This window comes from Protopterus annectens, chromosome 10.part0 (genome assembly GCF_019279795.1).
Source record: "Protopterus annectens isolate FY-2018-M chromosome 10.part0, PAN1.0, whole genome shotgun sequence".
Classification (NCBI taxonomy): domain Eukaryota; kingdom Metazoa; phylum Chordata; order Ceratodontiformes; family Protopteridae; genus Protopterus; species Protopterus annectens.
Genome location: NC_056744.1, coordinates 1790591240 through 1790618949, shown reverse-complemented (window position 1 = coordinate 1790618949; position 27710 = coordinate 1790591240). Strand labels below are relative to the sequence as shown.

The 27710-nt window shown below is 38.2% G+C and overlaps 1 protein-coding gene across 1 annotated transcript in view; it reads right to left on the bottom strand.

Moving 5' to 3' along the window:
- Positions 1-27710, bottom strand: part of SLC5A2 (solute carrier family 5 member 2) — a 261601-nt gene that overhangs the window by 202161 nt on the left and 31730 nt on the right. The window contains exons 3-4 of the mRNA XM_044086616.1: positions 25953-26012; positions 24142-24246 (exon numbers count right to left, since the gene is read on the bottom strand). Of these exons, the coding sequence (XP_043942551.1) occupies positions 24142-24246; positions 25953-26012 (165 nt within the window). The remainder of the gene's footprint in view (positions 1-24141; positions 24247-25952; positions 26013-27710) is intronic.

Below are 27710 nucleotides of genomic sequence, written 5' to 3'. Positions count from 1 at the left end.
TCCCACAGTATGTACATTCCTAGTGCTGTGAGCCTTTCCTCACACCCCATATCCCACATTCCTTTACTACATCAGTACTCCTTATGTTCTGCAGTATGTATGTTCTTAATAATGTGAGTTTCTCTCATACCCTGCGTCTCCCATTTCCTTACAACAGTACACCTTCCATTCTGCAGTATGTTTGTACTTAACTGAGTTGTTCTCGTACCCTATGTCCCCCATTCCCATACTACATCAGTACTCCTTCCATTCTGCAGTACGTATGTACTTAATGATGTGAGTTTTTCTCATATCCTATGTCCACCATTTCCTTACTACATCAATACTCCTTCCATTCTGCAATACGTTTCTGCTTAATGATGTGAGTTGTTCTCGTACCCTGTGTCCCCCATTCCCTTACTGCATCAGTACTCCTTCTATTCTGGAGTATGTATGTACTTAATGATGTGAGTTTTTCTCATATCCCATGTCCCCCATTTCCTTACTACATCAATACTCCTTCCATTCTGAAGTACGTATGTACTTAATGACGTGAGTTTTTCTTGTATGCTATATACCCCATTCTCCTACTACATCAGTAATCCTTCCATTCTGCAATACGTTTGTGCGTAATGATATGAGTTGTTCTCATACCCTGTGTCCCCCATTCCCCTACTACATCAGTACTCCTTCCATTCTGCAGTACGTATGTACTTAATGATGTGAATTGTTCTCGTACTCTATGTCCCCCATTCCCTTACTACATCAGTACTCCTTCCATTCTGTATTACGTATGTACTTAATAATGTGAGTTTTTCTTGTACTCTATGTCCCTCATTCCCCTACTACATCAGTAATCCTTCCATTCTGCGGGGGTCCGGATGGAGAGATGAAAAGTCAGCAGCAAAGGAGAATAGCAGTGCTGAAACTGAATTCATCCTCAAGTCTCGGTGAGTACCCTCATGACGTGGACCCTGTTTTCACAACATCTCACCAAGGCGACACTGATATATAGACTGTATTTATATGGCATATATCATGGACAGAAGTAGGTTAAAATTAAAAAAGATAGCTGAGTGCACAAGACCCAGGATAAAAAAAAATGCCCAATCGTGGTAGGACTGGAAAAGATGACAGCGTAGAATCCTCAAAATACGGAAACATTCCTACAATGGGGCCAGGCCAGGCCCAGAGGGAAGATGGCCCCTGTTGTAGAAGGAAGTAGCAGTCCAAAAAAACCACAAAAACTGATAGGCCAAAGAAGAGCCATAAAGACAATAAAGTAGACTATCAAGGATAAGAAAGAAATTATGTATTGTTACTATTATGCCAAAAGCCCAGAATTTCCAGACACAAGATATACGATTAAGAGAGAAATTAGAGGAAAGAAAAATACTTCCACAAGAAAAACTGTCAGAAGCCTCAAGTGAAAATTTGTGCTCATTGATACAACAGATTTGTGAAAATCAGTATATAGATCAAGAAACCTTGACCTGTTTAGAAAAAGAAGCATATGAGGAAGTGCAAAAATATAAACAACAAAACCAAGAGATATTTGAAAAGTATAAAAAAGCAATATGGACATGGGAAAGAAAGAGAGATTTGATATGGTGCAATATCTATGCAAAGGAGAATGCCAAATGAATCAATATGAAGAAGGCAGCCCCAGAGATATTCAAAGAGAAATGCAGGCAAAGGCATCTAGATACGGAAAATTTCACAATAAAAAAAACATTACCACAAAAGATGGAACATAGAAAAAAAGATTAGTAAAGTAGAGTTAAAAAAATAGAAGTTGAAGTTATGGAGTGCCTGCGAAGTGAAGGAATTGGTGTAGAAGGCCTAGCGCAGGTTACATCACAGCAGGATGGAGTGAGTCCCCAAAGTAGAGAGAAACAGGAGCATCAGGAAACATCTGACAAAGACATATGGACATGGGAAAAAAAAAGAGATTTAATATGGTGTAATATTTATGCAAAGGAGAAAGCAAAACTACCCAATACAAAAAGAGCAGCACCAAAGATATTTGAAGAGAAATACAGGCAGAGGAATCCAGACATGGACAACTTTACAATACAAAAAATAAGAAGACAAAGAGGAAAAGTAGAAAAGGAGATTGGTAATGGAGACGTTAAAGAAATAGAAACTCAGGTCATGGATTACCTGCAAAGTGAAGGATTCAGTGTAGAAAATATAATTCAGAAAGCACCACAACAGGATAGAGTAATGGATATCCAAATTAAGGAGAAACCAGTGGAACAGGAAGCAATTGGTCAGGTGTCATATGAAGATAATTTAGAGCCTTCCACAGGAAACCAGTTTAAACATTCACTTAAGCTAGACAGCAAGGGAAGGAACAGGAAACTGTGGAAACTTTGATGTAATCAATATTGAGGAGTGATAGGCCAGTGAGTTCCCATATGATAGAGAAACGGATGGCACAGGATGAAATTGAAGATAATGTGCCACAGGAAGATGCTATAGAATCTTCTATAGAATGCCCACAGGAAACAGAAAATAAGGGATGTGCCCTCAGTTAGGAAGAAAATGAGCTAATAGAACAGTTGCTTGATTTAATAGACATGGACAGATATATCAAGATCAATGAAAGAAATAGACTGCAGAAGGTTAATAAAACCCAAGTCAGAAGTTTGAAAGAACAAATGAACTCAGTAATTAGGACTGTCCATAGAAACCCATGTGATATAACAAAAGTAAACAGGATATATTACTGTTCAGCTAAATTAATAACTGATAAAGTTCTACCACAAGAACACAGGGAAGTAAGAGAGAGAGACGGGGGAGAAAATGAATGCCATCATGGAAATATCGGATAGAGAAAACTATAAAGCAGTTAAGATGAGCGGTGTCACTGTTAGAAGACTATAGAAGAGGGAACAGATCAACAGAAATACTAAGAAAAATAGATGTGATAAAAGCAATGAGCAGTATTAGAACAGACCGGGATCTATCATGCACTACTGCAAATAAACTAAAAATTTCAGCACAGGCGGAAAGACTTAGAAGATACGAAAATAAATATAAAGCAAAAGTACCAAATAAGCAATTTATTGATGATCCAAAAAAGTTTTATAGGGAACTGGGAAATAAGGTAAAAGGAATCGAAAGATCGCCAAAAAAAAGAAGAAATAGATACATTTTGGAGAAATATCTGTGAAGATCTTGTGGAACATAACAAAGATGCTAAATGGATAGAAGTTAAAGAATGAATAAGAGATTCAAAGGTATAGGATATTAAATGGGATGAAGTAACAGCCAGAGAGATTGAAACAAAGTTAAGAAAAGCCTCTAACTGGAAAACCCCAGGCCCAGATGCAGTACCTAATTTTTGGCTGAAAGTATTAACATCTTTGCATGAAGATTTAGCCATGAGTAAGAACTATTTATATGCACAACCCAAACACCAACCTGGTTAACAACAGGAAAACAATGCTCCTACTTAAGAGCGAACCTGCAAGCTACCTTAAAAATTATAGACCAATAACTTGCCTTCTGACGACGTATAAACTATACACTGGAATTGATGCTGACAGAGTTTATAGTCATTTAGAAGAAAACTCAGTTATGACAGTAGAACAAAAGGGCATTAAAAGAAAGTCATATGGAACAACGGATCATTTATTATTAAATAAAGTCATAGTGGAGAAATATAAAAAGGGGAAGAATCTATGTATGGCATGGATTGACTACAAAAAAGCATTTGATAGTATCACACATTCACGGATAAAAGAATGCTTAAAAATGTATAAGATACACCCCACACCGATCAACTACATTACAATGACCATGAATAGAGTGGCAGACCACTATGCAATTAAGGCATGATAAAGGACAATTATCCCAGGGATAAAAATTCAAAGGGGTTTATTCCAGGGTGAGTCTCTGTCACCATTACTATTCTGTGTTGCCATTAATCCATTAAGCTGTTTACTCAATAGCTTAGGCCGTGGCTACAATCAGACTCCTAGAAAAGAACAAACTGTAACGACTTCTCACCTTCGCTTTGTCGAAGATTTAAGACTGTACAGCTCATGAGATGAGGAACTGAAAGCACAACTGCAAGTTGTCAAAACTTTTCAGATGATATAAGAATGTCATTTGGTCTTGATAAATGTGCAAAAGCAACCTTTAAAGCAGGAAAACTGCAACGCCAGCAAAACATCAGTTTGGGACAAGAATGTGATATGAAGGAACTTGGGCAGGGAGGAGTGTATAAATATTTGGGAATTGATTAAGGATCAACAATAAAACATGAACAAATGCAAATAAAACTTAGTAAGGAATACTTCAGAAGACTTAAATTAAACCTGAAAACAGCACTGACATCTAGGAACAAAATCCAAGCTATAAACCAATTTGCTCTTCCTGTCCTAACTTACAGTTTTGGAGTGACTGACTGGCCCCAAAATGTGTTCGATAGATTAGATAGGAAAACAAGAAGGATGCTCCATGCTCACCAAAGGATTTATAAAAATCAGTGCATACCAAGATTATATATTTACCATTCCGAAGGAGGGATGGGCCTCCTAGAAATTGATTACATGTATAGATCTGTAGTTGTGAGACTCCACACATCTGCTGACCTCACAAGACACAAATGTAGTGAAAGTTTTGAAACATGAGAATAAATCTAAGATGACTTCTCTACTTAATCTAGCAGAAGCTTATCGGCATCAAGCAGGAATGGAAATCAAACCAGAAGTAGATAAAAATCAAGCAGCAACTGAATGTGCCAAAAAACAAAAAGAATATAAGGTGAAGGATCAGACGAGAAGGCAAGAAATGAGAAAAAGCAGAAATATAGTTGCAAGTATAGAAAACTTCTGGAAGAACCTCATGTTGATCAGGAACAAACACAGGAATGGTTAAGGAGAGGTGAATTCAAACCAAGAGATGAAAGGTTAATATTGGTAGCCCAAGGTAGTGGTCTGCGTACACGTTGGTTTATAAAGTCCATTGGACAGGTCTGAGAAACAGACAAATGTAGGTTTTGTAAAACCGAATTGGAAGCAGTTGCAAACCTCATTGCAGGTTGCGACATACTAATGGCAGAAGGATTGTATACTGAAAGGCATAATAATGTGGCAAGACTGTTACACTGGGGATTTTGCAAACATTATGGTACTGAAGTGGTCGAAAAACATTGGAAACATGAGCCACAAAGCATCATAGAAAATGAAGAAGTTACATCACATGGGATCATCCATTACCAACAGTTCAAAAGATAGATGTGAGAAAACCAGATATAGCGGTCCATGAAAAGAAGACAAAAGCAGCATTGATCAATGAAATCGCTACACCCAGTGACTACAGTGCCTTGCATGCAGAGAGAGACAGAGTCAAAAAATATCAGGATTTGCAGGCAGAAACAAGAGCAATGTGGAGGAAAGATACCCAGACAGTTCCAATAGCAGTAGGAACAATGGGTCTTATAAAAAAGAATCTACAGTCATTTAGATACGTTACCGATACATGTAACTCCTTACGAACTGCAGATGAATAGCACATGGAGGGTGCTGTGAAGAGCACTTCTGGCTGACATCAAAGATTGAAACAATACTAATTTCATGAACTTTGATCATACTTTGACTTAGGAATGAGGTCTATTCCTGTCACGGTATTAGAAACCCAAAAGACTTGGAGAAATAAAAAAAAAATATGTATGTACTTAATGATGTGAATTGTTCTTGTACCCTATGTCTTCCATTCCCATACTATATCAGTACTCCTTCCATTCTGCATTACATATGTAGTTAATAATGTGAGTTTTTCTCGTACTCTATGTCCCCCATTCCCATACTATATCAGTACTCCTTCCATTCTGCATTACGTATAAACTAAATAATGTGAGTTTTTCTCATACTCTATGTCCCCCATTTCCTTACTACATCAGTACTCCTTCCATTCTGCATTACGTATGTAGTTAATAATGTGAGTTTTTCTCATACTCTATGTCCCCCATTCCCATACTACATCAGTACTCCTTCCATTCTGCATTATGTATGTAGTTAATAATGTGAGTTTTTCTTGTACTCTATGTCCCCCATTCCCTTACTATATCAGTACTCCTTCCATTCTGCATTACGTATGTACTTAATAATGTGAGTTTTTCTCATACTCTATGTCCCCCATTCCCTTACTACATGAGTACTCCTTCCATTCTGCATTACGTATGTACTCAATAATGTGAGTTGTTCTCGGACTCTATGTCCCCCATTCCCTTACTATATCAGTACTCCTTTCATTCTGTATTACGTATGTACTTAATAATGTGAGTTGTTCTCGTACTCTATGTACCCCATTCCCTTACTATATCAGTACTCCTTCCATTCTGCATCATGTATGTACTTAATAATGTGAGTTTTTCTCGTACTCTATGTCCCCCATTCCCTTACTACATCAGTACTCCTTCCATTCTGCATTACGTATGTACTTAATAATGTGAGTTTTTCTCGTACTCTATGTCTCCCATTCCCTTACTACATCAGTACTCCTTCCATTCTGTATTACGTATGTACTTAATAATGTGAGTTGTTCTCGGACTCTATGTCTCCCATTCCCTTACTACATCAGTACTCCTTCCATTCTGCATTACGTATGTACTAAATAATGCGAGTTGTTCTCGGACTCTATGTCTCCCATTCCCTTACTATATCAGTACTCCTTTCATTCTGCATTACGTATGTACTTAATAATGTGAGTTGTTCTCGGACTCTATGTCTCCCATTCCCTTACTACATCAGTACTCCTTCCATTCTGCAGTACGTATGTACTTAATAATGTGAGTTTTTCTCGTACTCTATGTCCCCCATTCCCTTACTATATCAGTACTCCTTCCATTCTGCATTACGTATGTACTTAATAATGTGAGTTTTTCTCATACTCTATGTCCCCCATTCCCATACTACATCAGTACTCCTTCCATTCTGCAGTACGTATGTACTTAATAATGTGAGTTTTTCTTGTACTCTATGTCCCCCATTCCCTTATTATATCAGTACTCCTTCCATTCTGCATTACGTATGTACTTAATAATGTGAGTTTTTCTTGTACCCTATGTCTTCCATTCCCATACTATATCAGTACTCCTTCCATTCTGCATTACGTATGTACTAAATAATGTGAGTTGTTCTCGTACTCTATGTCCCCCATTCCCTTACTACATCAGTACTCCTTTCATTCTGCATTATGTATGTACTTAATAATGTGAGTTTTTCTTGTACTCTATGTCCCCCATTCCCTTACTATATCAGTACTCCTTCCATTCTGCATTACGTATGTACTTACTAATGTGAGTTTTTCTTGTACTCTATGTCCCCCATTCCCTTACTACATCAGTACTCCTTCCATTCTGCATTACGTATGTACTCAATAATGTGAGTTGTTCTCGGACTCTATGTCCCCCATTCCCTTACTATATCAGTACTCCTTTCATTCTGTATTACGTATGTACTTAATAATGTGAGTTGTTCTCGGACTCTATGTCCCCCATTCCCTTACTATATCAGTACTCCTTTCATTCTGCATTACGTATGTACTTAATAATGTGAGTTGTTCTCGGACTCTATGTCCCCCATTCCCTTACTATATCAGTACTCCTTCCATTCTGTATTACGTATGTACTTAATAATGTGAGTTTTTCTCGTACTCTGTGTCCCCCATTCCCTTACTACATCAGTACTCCTTCCATTCTGTATTACGTATGTACTTAATAATGTGAGTTTTTCTCATACTCTATGTCCCCCATTCACATACTATATCAGTACTCCTTCCATTCTGCATTACGTATGTACTTAATAATGTGAGTTGTTCTCGTACTCTATGTCCCCCATTCCCATACTATATCAGTACTCCTTCCATTCTGCATTACGTATGTACTTAATAATGTGAGTTGTTCTCGTACTCTATGTCCCCCATTCCCTTACTATATCAGTACTCCTTTCATTCTGCATTACGTATGTACTTAATAACGTGAGTTTTTCTCATACTCTATGTCCCCCATTCCCTTACTATATCAGTACTCCTTTCATTCTGCATTACGTATGTAGTTAATAATGTGAGTTTTTCTCGTACTCTATGTCCCCCATTCCCTTACTATATCAGTACTCCTTCCATTCTGCATTACGTATGTACTTAATAATGTGAGTTGTTCTCGTACTCTATGTCCCCCATTCCCTTACTATATCAGTACTCCTTTCATTCTGCATTACGTATGTACTTAATAACGTGAGTTTTTCTCATACTCTATGTCCCCCATTCCCTTACTATATCAGTACTCCTTTCATTCTGCATTACGTATGTAGTTAATAATGTGAGTTTTTCTCGTACTCTATGTCCCACATTTGCATTACCTCTTTATGATGCTTCTGCTATAAACATTTGAACACATTACTGTCCCTTTCCTGATCTGGCCTATAGAAGTTCATCTGCTGAAACAGATAACTCCTTGGCTCTGTCCTATTACTATCCCTTTCCTGATCTGGCTTATAGAAGTTAGTCTGCTGAAACGGATAACGTCGTGGCTCTGTACTATTACTGTCACTTTCCTGATCTGGCTTATAGAAGTTAGTCTGCTGAAATGGATAACGTCGTGGCTCTGTCCTAAGTAGAAGGATAATGACGTAGACCTGCATCAGACAAACTCCATTTGCTCTGCACTCTTCATCTGTTCACATTCACTAATCCTCTCACATTACACATTATGAAGTTTAGAGAGAGTCATAATTCAGAAACGTTTTTAATTGTTTTGTTTGTTAACAATAGCAGTTACTCCACATTCAGGTCAGTACTTGAGCTCCCCTCACCACACACTTAGCAGTAACACTGCTAAAATGTAATCTTAGCTTCAGCCCTCTTTGGAAGAAAAATCACAATGCATTTAACTTCCCCGTTTTCTTCTCTGTTGAAAAGCCATGTCATGTAAAATGCTCAACGTAAAGTAAGTTTAAAATAAAATACTGGCAGAAAAAGTCCTACAAGTAAGCTTCATAACTGATCTGACATGTTCTCTTCTTGTTTGTTGAAAATTTTGAATAAGAATTTTCAGCAAGAAATAAATACAGTGATTGCATTTGGCCTAAAGATTGACCCACTTAAGGAAGTAATGTATATATTGTGCATTACACTCTGCTTGATTGTACATTGCACTGTGCTTGTATATATATATATATATATATATATATATATATATATATATATATATATATATATATATATATATATATAGCTTTTTCAAGGTAATTAGTCTGAACTGCTCTGTTATCACTTACATTTGTGTATGTTTTGTTTGTGAAGTGCTTGGAATTCCACCAGGACTGAGTCTAAAATTGGTTAGCATAGATCATTGCACTACCCTGGTAAACAAAATAAAATAAAATAACATTATTTAGACTAACAACATTTGGACTGTAAGGAGGATACATGTTTATCGTATTATAAAGGCATATCAAACAAGGTATCTTTATGGACTGTTTAATGATTTGATTAAGAAAGGACAGCCCAGAGCATAAATTATGAATATTTATGGGATTCCTAGGTAATACACACCAATGACAGTATTATTATTATTATTATTATTATTATTATTATATATTTTAGAAAAGATTATTTACGCACATTTTATAGACAACACATATACAGGAATGATCAGTGTTTACATCCAGTTTACAATCATTGCTATATTAACATTATGATATTGGTGAACTTATTTTACATTGTGTGTGTTTATGTATGTGTACTGATGTATGTAACTGCGGTGGTAGTGCTGCATTGTCGCCTCACAGTAAGATGTTGCCCAGTTCGATTCTCAGCTAGAGCATCTTCAGCGTAGAGGCATGCGTGAAGGGGCGTACCTTCGTTGAAGGTTGTGCGGCAGAGCTGGCAACTCTGTACGTAAAAATCAACTGCCAGTCATTAGCGGACCAGAGTTCCGCTGTGGCGACCCCTAACCGGGAAAAGCCGAAAGACACACACACTGATATACCTGTATTGGGGGCAGTAGTGAAGGTAACATGTCTTACAATTCCCACTTGCATACTCTTTGTGTTATGAATAATCTCAAGAGTCTTACTGCATTTATAAAAATGGAATCTGCATTGTCTTTTGTGAATTAATGTTTAAATCAGATAATTTAGGTAAATTATAACCCAATACATAAGTCATTTTAGTGTTTGGACATGCATAGAACTTACATTGAAGCCATTGAGCAAGGCAAATATACAGCAGTCTGAGATATTTACAAAGTAGGATGTAAATCTATAAATTACACACTGCATTATTAATCATAACTGGCACAAATTATGTGTAGTATGTTACTGCCTTCTAAGTTCATTTGTGAGTCTGTCTTAGAAAATATACACTGTATATATAATGTGTGTATATATATATATATATATATATATATATATATATATATATATATATATAGATAGAGAAACAATTCTATAATCACGGCTCATTTGTCTTCTTTTTCATTTAAAACAAGAAACATTTTTATTAAATTGTCACTTATGACATAGACAATGATACATTTATATAAATGAAAAAAAAAACATATTGAAATAATTTTAGTTGCAAACATTATATATCTGTCATAATCTACCCACTCATTGTCAGTCAGCCATTACATACAGTAGTTCATTCAAATCCTACCTTCTTTTAAACCTCATTCCTCCCCTTTATGTATTGTTTCCACAATTCCCATTTTTTCTTTGTAATTTGCTTCTACCTTTTTATAAAGATCCCTAGTCCAGTTGTTTTATCTCTGTTACTATATTCACTACTTTTAGTACAGCTGGTTTAGACTTTGATTTCCATTTTCTAGTAAATTTTTTTGGCAGCCACCGTAGTTAGACTCAGCAATGCCTTACTATGTCTACGTCTAGGCAATTCCGATTCCATATCATAGCTCAGAAAAATCATTTCCCTAGATACACCAATTTGCTCACCCAGTACCACTGACAGAGTAGTCTGTAGGGAACCTTTAAAGTCTGCCAACTCATTACACTCCCAGAAAATATGTTCCCAAATACCTCTTTCGTCACCATCACACCTCCAACATTTGCTGTCTACATGAGGAAAAATTATTTGTAGTCTGTTTGGGGTATAATAGAACTATGCAATCATTTCCAAGTAAAAATCTTAAATCTTCTAGATTTTTTTTTTGCATATTTGGGAGACATGCATATGTCCTCCCATTGTTTCTTTGCAAATTACTTATCCATTCTCTCTTCCCAATCCTTTCTAACTTCCTCTGATAGATTCTTATAATTATCATGCAATATTTTATATGCTCTACTAAATATTCCTTATTTAATAGCAGCTTCTGTTCTAGATTCTGTTAAAAACTCTACCAGCACTGGTCTTTTGCTTAGGATCCCTTTAGTTTTTTTCTGTTTGCCTATACGCTGATCTCAATCCTTGATATGGGAAGGCAATCACTAGCCTATAATCCAAATACATTTTTGGCCTCTTCCCATTCTATTACCTTTCCCTATGTAGTTATTTGCAATCAACACCTTGGTTCTTTTGACAGTTTTCTCCAATAAATTCCAACCCCCCTCTTCCCTATTGTCTGTATCCCTAATTGCAGTCATTTCTATCATCAGCATCTCATTTCTCCATTCCAGTGTTGGCTTAGTTCTTAGGATACTTGATGCTACTTTATGAATATAATATTCTGTATGATTATTGTTATTCTCCTTAAAGATCTGCATCCAAAATCACAATCTCTCCTTGTTTCTTGACCTTCCCTCCTGTATCATCATTATCTCCTTCCACTTTGAATTATAGTTTTCTGCTTGAGCAATGTATAGGAGCCTTAACTGTGTAACTCTGAAATACCCCTTCAGATTGAGTAATCCCAATCCTCCCTGTTCTATTTGAAGAATCAGCTTATCCCACTTGACTCTTGCCGTCTTCCCCTTCCAGATAAAATCCTTCAGATCTTTATTAATTGCTATCCACAACTTCTCCTCTGGTTGATAAAAATATGCCTGACCTGTGTATAAGACAAAAGGGACTAAAAACATTTTAACTATATTTATCTTACTATCCATATCCATATAACAGAGCTTCCAGCTTCTCAATTTTTGTATTATCTTTTTAGACTCTTCTCACATATCCTTAGCTGCCACATCAGAATTATTTTTAATCCATACTCCTAAGTCCTTCATTTTATCATGTTCCCATAAGTATGGATATTGCTGAACCAATTCATGTATAGTTAACATAATTTACAGCTATTGCCTTTATTTTAGCTTCATTCATTTTATATCCTAAAAAGATTTGAAACTGTCTCAAAATGTTCCACAACACTGTAAAGTCCTTTTCCAGTTTTATCAGGTCTAAAATAATGTCATCTGCAAATAAAGCCAGGTTTTCTTGACTACCACACCAATTATATCCTTGAATTTCTGAGTCCCTTATTTTCTTTGCCAGTGGTTCTAAATATAATGCAAATAAAGTGGAAAGAGGACAACCCTGCTTGGTTCCTCTGCACATGCAGAAATAATCAGAGAGGACCCACCCACTTTTTTGCCTTCAGTCCATCATATATCCTCCTAATCTACCTTATAATTTTTTCAGGAAATGCAAGTGCTTCCATTGTCCTGCTCATAAAGTCCCAGCTTACTCTGTCAAATGCTTTCTCTGCATCAAGACCCACCAGCAACAGTGGTATTTTCTTACATTCTGCTTCCCTCTGGATCTTCAATGTTTTGTTAATGTTGTCAGATGTTTGCCTCCCCTCTACAAAACCACACTGATCCATATCTATCAATTTTCACATTACTTTTGCCATTATTTTAGCCATTATAGACACAAACACTTTATAATCATGGTTTAGTATTGAAATGGGCCTGTATGAAGCTGGATCTAATGGATCTTTACCCTCTTTAGGTATTACAGCTACCACCGCTTTCTTCCAGGATGCTGGCACTTCTCCTGCTCTTAAAATACTGTTAAAGAAAACCTTCAGATCTGTATCATTTTTTCCCTCCTAGCTTCCAAGCTTCTACAGGAATACCATCTATTCCTGGGGACACTTTTATCACAGTTTTTTCAGATTCACAGCCCAAAGAAGTAACAGCTTATTTCTTATTGATTCACTTCATGAAAAGCGATTTGTTTTCCTTGCATGTACAATACTATTTCACCTTCTTCAAGAAGATGGCCTTCCGGAAAAAAGTGAGACATGTTTTTCATTGCATACGATTGATTGCTTGTTCTGTCTACAGTGACCACAATGTGAAAAGTATAAAGTAATAGGGTAGTTGGAGTACCGAGGGCTTGCCTCCTTCAAAAATGCTTTTTTTGTGTTCTCTTCTCTAGTGCATTTGTACATGTTATGAGGATTTGGGTTTTCAGGCTGAAAGCTACAAGCAGTTTTTGCTGAGCACTTCCGTTTTGACATACATAATCTTAATAAACCAGAATATCTACTTTAAAGTGATTATCACAAAACAGTAATTTTAAAATAAGTGATTAATAATGAACGAATATGACTTCAAGGGGAAACACTTATGGTACAACAGATAATTCTTGCCTGGTCTAGCTGAACCGCACCACTGAATTTGATGAAATTTGTTGGTGGAAACAGCTGATGGCATATGTCTGTCATGCAAGATGCAATCTAATTCTGAGACTATATTTCCTGCACCTCAGAGCACTTGCACAAGCTTGTATGATAATGGAATGCTTTTACTTCATATCTGTGACTGTGACAACAACCCCATTAAAACCATAACACAGCCTTTATTTATTTATTGACCTGGTTGGACCAATCTTTAAACTACCATAAGCATAATGAAAAGATTTAATACAAGGTCAGCTTTCTACTTTTTTGGCCCACAAAATATCTCAGTTCCTTTTGCTCCCTGCCAGGGCTGCTACAGGCAAGTATATCCTCTTTGGTCAACTCCAGCATGGTCTCCCCTTATTTGTTTCTGTTGTCAGAAACACAGCCACCATGCAGACCCTTTCTAATAAAATATGTGGATTCATATCAAACTATCCATGGAATGAACATCATTGCTTCACTCTATCTACGCCCATGTGGCTTCCAGTACAAGCCAGAGCTTACCACCTTCTTGGTACCACACTTTTCAAAAAACACAGTATATACTCCCCATTTCTCTCTCTTCTAAACTTTTAACTGCAACTCAAACCTATTACATCAGAAGCTGAGGTACATGCACTTCATCACTATAAACCCCTTCTGTCAGATTATACTCTACTAGCCATTGCTTCTACCTAATTAACCCTAAACTGTGGCAGTCACTTCTTCTAGACTTAATTGAACACACTAACTACTCTATATTCAGGCCACAGTTCAAGGACAAGTTACTAAACCCTACTGAATGCAAATGACCATCAAAAAGGGCACATCACTTAACCCAGTACCTTATAGTGCAGAGACCCTAGTTCTATTTCAGATCACATCTTCCTACTACAGACTCACACATTCTCAATGTTGGATCTGTTGGCTACAGCCACGGACTTATTATAAGATCACACATTCTCAATGTTGGATCTGTTGGCTACAGCCACGGACTTATTATAAGATCACACATTCTCAGTGTTGGATTGGTTGGCTACTGCCACTGACTTATTATAAAATCACACATTCTCAATGTTGGATCTGTTGGCTACAGCCACGGACTTATTATAAGATCACACATTCTCAATGTTGGATCTGTTGGCTACAGCCACGAACTTATTATAAGATCGCACATTTTCAATGTTGGTTCGGTTGGCTATGGCCACTGACTTATAAAATCAGATATTCTCAATGTTGGATTGGTTAGCTACAGCCATGGACTCATTATAAATTGTAAATACTGGTTGCATTTATGTGAGTTGTGTGCCACTGTAAATGCGGTTCTTGTAATTTCTATTGTAAATGTTGTAATTTGTTATTTTGTAGCTGGTTTCAATTGTTTACAGATCCGCTGAGCCTGGGTAGTGACTGAAAAGGGTCATCTGTCCAGTGCGCCCACCTGGTTATCAACTGGTATGTAAGTAAATAACTAACTAAATACACAAATATGAAACAGCAAGGCTACAAGCTCACTGAAAATCTTTATTAAACTTCCTAGAACCTCGGCAAAAAGCTGTCAAGGAGTAAAACTACTACTAATACTAGCCCACGAATTGGTGGCCGTGGTGAATGTTACTGTTGTTAACCACTGATGCACTGAGGTGTGTTTGTCACATGGTGAATGTTACTGTTGTTAACCACTGACGCACTGAGCTGTGTTTGTCACGTGGTGAATGTTACTGTTGTTAACCACTGACGCACTGAGCTGTGTTTGTCACGTGGTGAATGTTACTGTTGTTAACCACTGACGCACTGAGGTGTGTTTGTCACGTGGTGAATGTTACTGTTGTTAACCACTGACGCACTGAGCTGTGTTTGTCACGTGGTGAATGTTACTGTTGTTAACCACTGGCACTGAGCTGTGTTTGTCACGTGGTGAATGTTACTGTTGTTAACCACTGACGCACTGAGGTGTGTTTGTCACGTGGTGAATGTTACTGTTGTTAACCACTGACGCACTGAGGTGTGTTTGTCACGTGGTGAATGTTACTGTTAACCACTGACGCACTGAGCTGTGTTTGTCACGTGGTGAATGTTACTGTTGTTAACCACTGACGCACTGAGCTGTGTTTGTCACGTGGTGAATGTTACTGTTGTTAACCACTGACGCACTGAGCTGTGTTTGTCACGTGGTGAATGTTACTGTTGTTAACCACTGACGCACTGACGTGTGTTTGTCACGTGGTGAATGTTACTGTTGTTAACCACTGACGCACTGAGGTGTGTTTCTCATGTCCTCCTCCTAGCTCAGGTCAGTGTCATATCTATATCTATATGTATCTATAAATATACATACATAACTGCATTGTCTATGATATATTTGTGGTGGCCAGGAAGTGAGACTTATCTTCATCACATAATTGGTGACATTGATGGGATTCAAAGCAGAACGATGTAGAGCACACTCACAAAGAAACCTTATAAAAACACAAACAAACAGATACAGCAAGCACATCATGTAACTTCACCAGTAGTATTGGTGACTCTACCATGCTTCAGTCAGCCACATAGCAAATATGAAGGGGAATCTGTGAAACAGATATGCACCTCACTTCAAACTAAATATGAACTTTGTTATTAAGTGACATGGTATGTGGAAAACATCTTCCTAAGGGCTTCATTCTACCATACTGTTTATAAAAATGTTTCTTAGTGTTTTCTATCTAACATTTTTCTGGAACCCCAAGCCTCTGTACTACTTTAGAGAGTAATCATTGGTGCCTAGTGCATCCCTGCACTCATGTTGCCATACAGCCACTGGTGTCATTGTTCCACGAAGAGAGCAAATGGCTATTTAACATATTGCCCTCCCATGGAATGCCTCATTAGCAATCAGAACGGCCACAGATCCTGTGCTTTGCAGTGCTGCACATCTTCATGTTAGTGGGCCCCTCTTCACCATATAAGGGTGATTGTGAATCAGGGAGAGGTCCTGTGATGTGCACATGGAGGTGTACATAAGGGTGATTGTGAATCAGGGAGAGGTCCTGTGATGTGCACACGGAGGTGTACATAAGGGTGATTGTGAATCAGGGAGAGGTCATGTGATGTGCACATGGAGGTGTACATAAGGGTGATTGTGAATCAGGGAGAGGTCCTGTGATGTGTACATGGAGGTGTACATAAGGGTGATTGTGAATCAGGGAGAGGTCCTGTGATGTGTACATGGAGGTGTACATAAGGGTAATTGTGAATCAGGCAGAGGTCTTGTGATGTGTACATGCAGGTGTACACTCTGTGATACCTTAATGTATTCCACTCATTACTGTGTATTGTGCATAAATGGCATCCCTTTCCCTGGAACAGCAGGGCCCTCACAAACGTGCTCAGCCTCAGTCTCTCCAAAGTTTGACACAATAACTTCTGGGATTTTTCTGAACTTGGGTTTTCAGTATTGCATATGTCATGCCTTTGCACATGGGCACTAGTAACTAATATGACACAGTATCATTAAGCAGGTACATTCAGAGTGATTTCAGTATTGCACACGTGTTATGCCCTTTGCACATGGGCACTAGTAAGTAATATGACACAGTATCGTTAAGCAGATACATTCAGAGTGATTTCAGTATTGCACACATCATGCCTTTGTACATGGGCACTAGTAAGTAATATGACACATAGTATCATTAAGCAGGTACATTCAAAATGATTTCAGTAATGCACACTTGCCATGCCTTTGCACATGGGCACTAGTAACTAATATGACACACAGTATCGTTAAGCAGGTACATTCAGAGTGATTTCAGTATTGCACACGTGTGATGCCTTTGCACATGGGCACTAGTAAGTAATATGACACATAGTATCGTTAAGCATGTAAATTCAAAGTGATTTCAGTATTGCACACTTGTCATGCCTTTGCACATGGGCACTAGTAACTAATATGACATATAGTATCATTAAGGAAGTACATTGAGTGATTTTAGCACTCGCGTCATGCCTTTGCACAGGGGCACTAGTAAGTAATATGACACATAGTATCGTTAAACAGGTAGATTCAGAGTGATTTCAGTATTGCACACGTCATGCCTTTGCACATGGGCACTAGTAAGTAATATGACACATAGTATCGTTAAGCAGGTAGATTCAGAGTGATTTCAGTATTGCACACGTGTCATACCTTTGCACATGGGCACTAGTAAGTAATATGGCAGTATCGTTAAGCAGGTACATTCAGAGTGATTTTAGTATTGCACACATGTCATGCCTTTGCATGTGGGCATTAGTAAATAATATGACACAATATCGTTAAGCAGGTACATTCAGAGTGATTTCAGTATTGCACATGTGTCATGCCTTTGCACATGGGCACTAATAAGTAATATGACAGTATCGTTAAGCAGGTACATTCAGAGTGATTTCAGTATTGCACACATGTCATGCCTTTGCACATTGGCACTAGTAAGTAATATGACACAGGATCATTAAGCAGGTTGATTCAGTGTGATTTCAGCGCTGCACAAGTGTCATGCCTTTGTGCATGGGTACTAGTAAGTAATATGACACACAGCATCATTAAGCAGGTACATTCAGAGCAATTTCAGTATTGCACACATGTCATGCCTTTGAACATGGACACTAGTAAGTAATATGACACAGTATCATCAAGCAGGTACATTCAGAGTGATTTCAGTATTGCACACGTGTCCTGCCTTTGCACATGGGCACTAGTAAGTAATATGACACAGTATCATCAATCAGGTACATTCAGAGTGATTTCAGTATTGCACACGTGTCCTGCCTTTGCACATGGGCACTAGTAAATAATATGACACATAGTATCATTAAGCAGGTACATTGAGTGATTTCAGTATTGCACACGTGTCCTGCCTTTGCACATGGGCACTAGTAAGTAATATGACACACAGTATCATGAAGCAGGTACATTAAGAGTGATTTCAGTATTGCACATGTGTCATGCCTTTGCACATGGGCACTAGTAAGTAATATGACACAGTATCATCAAGCAGGTACATTCAGAGTGATTTCAGTATTGCAAACGTGTCATGCCTTTGCACATGGGCACTAGTAACTAATATGACACACTATCATTAAGTAGGTACATTCAGAGTGATTTCAGTATTGCACACATGTGATGCCTTTGCACAAGGGCACTAGTAAGTAATATGACACATAGTATCATTAAGCAGGTACATTCAAAGTGATTTCAGTATTGCACACTTGTCATGCCTTTGCACATGGGCACTAGTAACTAATATGACATATAGTATCATTAAGGAAGTACATTCAGAGTGATTTTAGCACACGCGTCATGCCTTTGCACAGGGGCACTAGTAAGCAATATGACACATAGTATCGTTAAGCAGGTAGATTCAGAGTGATTTCAGTATTGCACACGTGTCATACCTTTGCACATGGGCACTAGTAAGTAATATGACAGTATCGTTAAGCAGGTACATTCAGAGTGATTTTAGTATTGCACACGTGTCATGCCTTTGCATGTGGGCACTAGTAAAGAATATGACACAGTATTGTTAAGCAGGTACATTCAGAGTGATTTCAGTATTGCATGCATGTCCTGCCTTTGCACATGGGCACTTGTAAGTAATATGACACATAGTATCTTTAAGCAGATAGATTCAGAGTGATTTCAGTATTGCACATGTGTCATGCCTTTGCACATGAGCACTAATAAATAACATGACTATCATTAAGCAGGTACATTCAGAGTGATTTCAGTATTGCACACATGTCATGCCTTTGCACATTGGCACTAGTAAGTAATATGACACAGGATCATTAAGCAGGTTGATTCAGTGTGATTTCAGCGCTGCACAAGTGTCATGCCTTTGTGCATGGGTACTAGTAAGTAATATGACACATAGCATCATTAAGCAGGTACATTCAGAGCAATTTCAGTATTGCACACATGTCATGCCTTTGAACATGGGCACTAGTAAGTAATATGACACAGTATCATTAAGCAGATTGATTCAGAGTGATTTCAGTATTGCACACGTGTCATGCCTTTGCACATGGGCACTAGTAAGTAATATGACACAGTATCATCAAGCAGGTACATTCAGAGTGATTTCAGTATTGCACACGTGTCCTGCCTTTGCACATGGGCACTAGTAAATAATATGACACATAGTATCATTAAGCAGGTACATTGAGTGATTTCAGTATTGCACATGTGTCATGCCTTTGCACATGGGTACTAGTAAGTAATATGACACAGTATCATCAAGCAGGTACATTCAGAGTGATTTCAGTATTGCACGTGTCATGCCTTTGCACATGGGCACTAGTAAGTAATATGACACACAGTATCATTAAGCAGGTACATTCAGAGTGATTTCAGTATTGCACACGTGTCTTTCTTTTGTACATGGGCACTAGTAAGTAATATGACACATAGTATCATTAAGCAGGTACATTCAAAGAGATTACAGTATTGCACACTTGTCATGCCTTTGCACATGGGCACTAGTAACTAATATGACACACAGTATCTTTAAGCAGGTACATTCAGAGTGATTTCAGTATTGCACACGTCATGCCTTTGCACATGGGTACTAGTAAGTAAAATGACGCACAGTATCATTAAGCAGGTACATTCAGAGTGAGTTCAGTATTGCACACGTGTTATGCCTTTGCACATGGGCACTAGTAAGTAATATGACACAGTATCGTTAAGCAGGCACATTTAGAGTGATTTCAGTATTGCACACGTGTCATGCCTTTGCACATGGGCACTAGTAAGTAATATGACAGTATCGTTAAGCAGGTACATTCAGAGTGATTTCAGTATTGCACATGTGTCATGCCTTTGCATGTGGGCACTAGTAAATAATATGACACAGTATCGTTAAGCAGGTACATTCAGAGCGATTTCAGTATTGCACGCCTGTCATGCCTTTGCACATGGGCACTAGTAAGTAATATAACACATAGTATTGTAAAGCAGATTGATTCAGAGTGATTTCAGTATTGCACATGTCATGCATTTGCACATGGGCACTAGTAAGTAATATGACAGTATCGTTAAGCAAGTACATTCAGAGTGATTTCAGTATTGCACACATGTCATGCCTTTGCACATGGGCACTAGTAAGTAATATGACAGTATCGTTAAGCAGGTACATTCAGAGTGATTTCAGTATTGCACACATGTCATGCCTTTGCACTTGGGCACTAGTAAGTAATATGACACAGTATCATTAAGCAGGTTGATTCAGAGTGATTTCAGCACTGCACAAGTGTCATGCCTTTGTGCATGGGTACTAGTAAGTAATATGACACACAGCATCATTTAGCAGGTACATTCAGAGCATTTTCAGTATTGCACACATGTCATGCCTTTGAACATGGGCACTAGTAAGTAATATGACACAGTATCATTAAGCAGATTGATTCAGAGTGATTTCAGTATTGCACACGTGTCATGCCTTTGCACATGGGCACTAGTAAGTAATATGACAGTATCGTTAAGCAGGTACATTAAGAGTGATTTCAGTATTGCACACGTGTCCTGCCTTTGCACATGGGCACTAGAAAGTAATATGACACATAGTATCGTTAAGCAGATAGATTCAGAGTGATTTCAGTATTGCACACATCATGCCTTTGCACAGGGGCACTAGTAAGTAATATGACACATAGTATCATTAAGCAGTTGCATTCAGAGTGATTTCAGTATTGCACACGTCATGCCTTTGCACATGGGCACTGGTAAGTAATATGACACAGTATCGTTAAGCAAGTACATTAAGAGTGATTTCAGTATTGCACATGTGTCACGCCTTTGCACAATGGCACTAGTAAGTAATATGACATAGTATCTTTAAGCAGGCATGTTCAGAGTGATTTCAGTATTGCACACGTGTCACGCCTTTGCACATGGGCACTAGTAAGTAATATGACAGTATCATTAAGCAGGTACATTTAGAGTGATTTCAGTATTGCACACGTCATGCCTTTGCACATGGGCACTAGCAAGTAATATGACACAGTATCATTAAGCAGGTACATTAAGAGTGATTTCAGTATTGCATACGTGTCATGCCTTTGCACATGGGCACTAGTAAGTAATATGACACAGTATCGTTAAGCAGGTACATTCAGAGTGATTTCAGTATTGCACACATGTCATGACTTTGTACATGGGTACTAGTAAGTAATATGACACACAGTATCATTAAGCAGATAGATTTAGAGTGATTTCAGTATTGCACATGTGTCATGCCTTTGCACATGAGCACTAGTAAGTAATATGACAGTATTGTTAAGCATGTACATTCAGAGTGATTTCAGTATTGCACACATGTCATGCCTTTGCACATGGGCACTAGTAAGTAATATGACACAGTATCATTAAGCAGGTTGATTCAGAGTGATTTCAGTATTGCACACGTGCCATGCCTTTGCACATGGGCACTAGTAAGTAATATGACACAGTATCATCAAGCAGGTACATTCAGAGTGATTTCAGTATTGCACATGTGTCCTGCCTTTGCACATGGGCACTAGTAAGTAATATGACACATAGCATCATTAAGCAGGTACATTGAGTGATTTCAGTATTGCACACGTGTCATGCCTTTGCACATGGGCACTAGTAAGTAATATGACAGTATCGTTAAGCAGGTACATTCAGAGTGATTTTAGTATTGCAAACGTGTAATGCCTTTGCACACGGGCACTAGTAAGTAATATGACACAGTATCGTTAAGCAGGTACATTAAGAGTGATTTCAGTATTGCACACGTGTCCTGCCTTTGCACATGGGCACTAGTAAGTAATATGACACATAGTTTTGTTAAGCAGATAGATTCAGAGTGATTTCAGTATTGCACACATGTCATGCCTTTGCACAGGGGCACTAGTAAGTAATATGACACATAGTATCATTAAGCAGGTACATTCAGAGTGATTTCAGTATTGCACACGTGTCCTGCCTTTGCACATGGGCACTAGTAAGTAATATGACACATAGTATCATGAAGCAGGTACATTAAGAGTGATTTCAGTATTGCACATGTGTCAAGCCTTTGCACATGGGCACTAGTAAGTAATATGACACAGTATCTTTAAGCAGGCATGTTCAGAGTGATTTCAGTATTGCACACGTGTCATGCCTTTGCACATGGGCACTAGTAAGTAATATGACACAGTATCATTAAGCAGGTACATTCAGAGTGATTTCAGTATTGCACACATGTCATGCCTTTGCACATGGGCACTAGTAAGTAATATGACACAGTATCATTAAGCAGGTACATTCAGAGTGATTTCAGTATTGCACACGTGTCATGCCTTTGCACATGGGCACTAGTAAGTAATATGACACAGTATCGTTAAGCAGGTACATTCAGAGTGATTTCAGTATTGCACACGTGTCATGACTTTGTACATGGGTACTAGTAAGTAATATGACACATAGTAGCATCGTTAAGGAAGCACATTCAGAGTGATTCCTTATCTTTGAGCTCTGCTTCCAGAGTCTAACAGACAGGATAAACTTTTACAAGAAAATGACTTTTCAGTACAGCATAATTTGTTCACAACTCATACAAACCAATATCTCTTTCCTTTTTAATGGCCTACAGTATCTGATGTAAAATATACTAATCAAAATTTCAGACTTTTCCTGGAGAACTCTTCCTTGCAGCTAGCTAATTTATCACCAGAAAAAGGGTTCTTATAATGCAAAATTAAAGGCAGTTTCCGACTTGTTTTTTTAAGAGGCATTAAGGTCTCTGTTCTGTCTGGATATATTCTCAGCAGATGTGTCTTAGAATTTCTGAGTTTTATTTAACATAATGTATGCATATAAATGTACATGAATGTAGTAAGACTCATGACTTGTGGTTTGTTGACTCCACCCCATTGGTGTAACTGGATACACCTTACTATTTTGGCCCAGTGGTTCCTCTTCCTGCACACAGCTGACCCTTTCATACTTATGTTGGGATAAGAGTCTTCCAGCCCTGTCATTAGACTGTGAAAGTGAGAGCGAGTTAGCTGGTTTGCAGATTCTGCAGACTGTCCTGTTCCCACCACTGCTGCTACAAGCTTTGTTACAGCTACCTTTGGGAGGTGCATGCCTGTTTCTGTGCATATACAACCTCATGAGCACACACAGACTAGGTTCTTCATGCTGCAGTGAAACATGTGCAAGTATCACTAATGCAATTTGCAAAGCTGCCTCCCTCCCCAGAACAGGTGAGTCAGCATCAGGCACTCACACCTGTCCTCCCCTGCCCTGTACCTGCAGTGCCTGTGCTGCTAAACTGTCTGGGGTGCAGTCAGGGCTGTATCCCCCTGTATCCCAGGACTGATCTGAGGCACCTTACTATTAATATGGTACATATCTGGTGAATAATCGGTTATGTTGTTTCAGTACACCTTACTATTACATAATATGGTACTTATCTGGGGAATAATCAGTTACATTTTTTCAGTATTATGCTTGGTAGAAAGGAAACTACGAGTTTTGACAACAGCAACTGAGAAAAAGATGCAGGAGATGGCCCTGTTCAGAAAAGGTATGCACACACTGCAGTATTGTTACCTACCGAGATTTTTGTAAAGATGTACAGAAACAGTGACAAGACAGAAAGGTACAGCCTGATGCGATTCCCACCAAACCGTTTCTTCAAGTACTGCGGCATTGTGATGACCTATAATGAAGACAGTGCGATTAGCAATTATACTTATTGTTTGGCATAGAATATTATTTAGGCTAAGTGAAGGAGATAATGCACACAAGCAACAACATTTTAGTTGCTGGGAACCTGAAAAAACTCAATAAATGTCACTAGTGTAACCGTTTTTAAAAGTTATTGTGACAGTGGTGTAAAATAATTTTCCAGTGATAGTGGTGTAAAATAAGTTTCCAGTGCCTTTATATTTCTTTGTGTATTACGATTTGTGAAACAAACTGATTATTATTTATCAGTCATAAGTTAATCTATCATAGCTCCGTATATTGAACCAACAGTATTGCATGTCACATCTCATCATAACTACATAAAACTTGCATTTTAAAATAAACTTCTTAAACAAGTACTAAAAATATTTTCTCCAGACCTATTTACTTATATAAATGGAGTCCAAAATTGCAGACTTAGGGTGAAAGGGAACATTTTTGCAGCATTCCATTTTCCCTGAGTTTGCCATAGACTGCACAACAAAGAATGTCTAGAAAGTATCCCTTTCAGATGTTTCAATAAAAAACACACAGCAAACTCAATGCTACTGTTGTGTTAAGTTCATTTGACAGCATTTTGTGATAAAACAGTAGTGATAAAGTGAGCAGTGAGGAAATACAATACAAAAAATTAAAGTAATGTAAAAATAACAGAGTACAAGACATACTGACATACTTAAATCTTTTGGTACTTACAAACAAGCAAAAATTAATTTGTAAACAGAGCAGAAGAAACTTTTTAAGACGGGAGCCCTGTTAAAATTACATGAATAATAATAATATGACATGGTGTCAAACAAATAAATAAAATAAACAGTAATAGGCAGCTGTACCTTCCAGAACAGGATTAGTGACCGTGGCCCAACCAGCCCATAGATATGAGATGTGGTGGCTTATTGTAGTATGTGACCCAGGTGTTGACATCACAGGAAGAGGCAAGGACAAATGAAGAGGTTTGGACATGCAGGGATGCAGGCCCCTCTGCTTACCTCCGCCAGACCTGAAGTAATGGCTTAAGCCATCCTTTCATCCATTGCAAGTGATCCAATATAGATGACAGTAGCCCTAGTGCCACCCCATCCAACCCCACAATAGTTGTTGGTCTTCTCCTTGGCCGTTCTATGCACTACTCAGAGGTGCTCCAACATTTGTATCACAAACAGTATAGATGGACACCTCCACTCTTTCCATTAGTTGTCAGTTTTACTATTCGTTTTGCCTTTTTGACCAGTTTAGTTGAATGGCACATTTTTGGCATTTTGTGGATCAGATACTGACTGTTGTGTTCCATTCATATAATGCTGACCAAGTATCCCATACACTGCATCAACACACAATTAGTTTGCGACCTGGGTGATTCATTTCAGCCACAGCCTGGACAGGTGCACACAAAAAAATAATAGCTCTAAAACTAAAGTAGGGGCTATCCTAAAAGTAGCATTATATGAAGGTACAAGAAACAATGCTTTTACGTTTTTTTAGCAAAGGAGTACAGATTTTGTGATGTATAAATGCACTGTGGCATAGAGAAAGACCAAGAATAAAAAGAGATGAGGACATCCCGAATTACTTACGCTTTTAATGCACCTTACAATTTTTTTCCATAGAGTGCAGCTAATATTTCATTCTTCCTTAAAATATTTAAATGATTTGTAGTGTGGATTTATGATTACTTACCCCTGCTGTCAGATAGACAGGAACAAACAGCCATCCAAGCAGCAATACCACAAAGAGAGCCTAAGGCAAGAGGAGAAAAGATTGATTAAGCACCTGTTACACTGCATGGTCAATATTTTACAAAGATGCTGATAACGTGCAGATAAGCAGGTTAATGGCATTTCAGCATGACATTTTAAACCAGTGGAACCAATTCTGAATTATCATAATGAGATCTTTGAGCAATGAAGTAATTTATAGAAACTATCAGCATCTACTGTGTTTTTTATGTTTTTACCCTTCCACCACTTCTGTTCCACTATCCACATTTGCCCTTAATACAGAATTATTGTAAATGTGGCTTTGCCATAGGCAGTCCCACAATCCCAAACTCTCTAATGCCACATTTCCAGAAAATATCTCTAGAACCTGTCTTCTTTACAAATTACTTAGATAGGGCCAGTCTTTGGTCACTTTTTTGGCCAGACTCAAACAGAAAGAGCAGGAAGTGGATTCCTGTACTGTCCTAATACCAAAAATGACTCCTACTCAATTTGATTATAATTCACTTAATGGGATTCTGACCTACTAGTTCCACAATATTGAATGCTACAGCCCATGAAGACTGCTGTATTTGAGATTATCTTCTAAACAACAGATCAGAATGCTGAAAGCTGACTCACTATTTGTCTGCAGTGGGGGTTGTGTGATTTTTGAGTAATGCTAATCTGTGAATGTGGGTGTACTTGGAGGTGGGAAGAAATGAAAAGTTTAAATATTTCCTTTTCAGAATTTACATAGTGCTATCAGTGCATTTTGTTCTGTAATTAGAGCGGTGCTATATATAATGTAGTAATGTGGTTATACAGAGCACTCGCTAAGCTGGCTTTGACAAGTTAAAGGACAACCGCACCCACAGACTCAAAAAACATGTTTATTTCATCATGGTTTGGTGTTTCCTACATTTTAACACCACTCTGGGACTATTTAGAGCTTTTTAGATATTTTTATACGCAATTTCTGACTCTGACCACATGGGGTCTGGCATCTTGAAATAATTCTAACTGTTTAGTCTGCCTCTAAGTATCCTAGAATGCATTGTTTGTCACCAACAAATTGCATCAGATCTGCCCCGTTTTTCCCTAAAGCTCCTGTCATTCCACTGGTTTTACAGGCATTCACTGCTGTGTTATATTCACTTACTTTTGGTTAAACTTTTATCCTTTTTCAATGACTACTTCAAACACAAGCAGTGCAAATGCTAGAGAACAGAACTGAAAAGTGCATTTTATTGCTCTTTCTTCTTAGAAATGCTAACTTGATTTCTTTTGTAAAGACTGAAATCTAGTTCTTCAAGGTATCTCCCCTCCCCCTTCACACCTACCTTCCCTAGCTTTCAAAGAGCTAAGGGTAAATTGACCCATTATTTGCATGTGATTGGCAGCTCACAGCAGGTGGGCAGACTAATGTACTGTTTTGTTGTCAGCCTTTCCTTCCAGACCTTATAGGCAGGCCAACTAAAGGCTGACTGCCTAGAGCCACTGTAGCAGGTGCTTTTTCCAGTATTTATTTGGTGTGGGGGTAGAGAAATGGGGGCAGATGGTGTGTGGTGGGGGGGCCGTGGAGCCTTTTTGCCTAGGACACCAGTTGACTTAAGGTCGCACCTGCTTACAGTGGGAGATTTTTTTTGTTGCACTCCTCCTGTCAAATTTAGAACCAAGCTCCATAGCACTGGGAATAATCACTGTTTTGCAAAGCATCAAACTCCCACTTATTTTT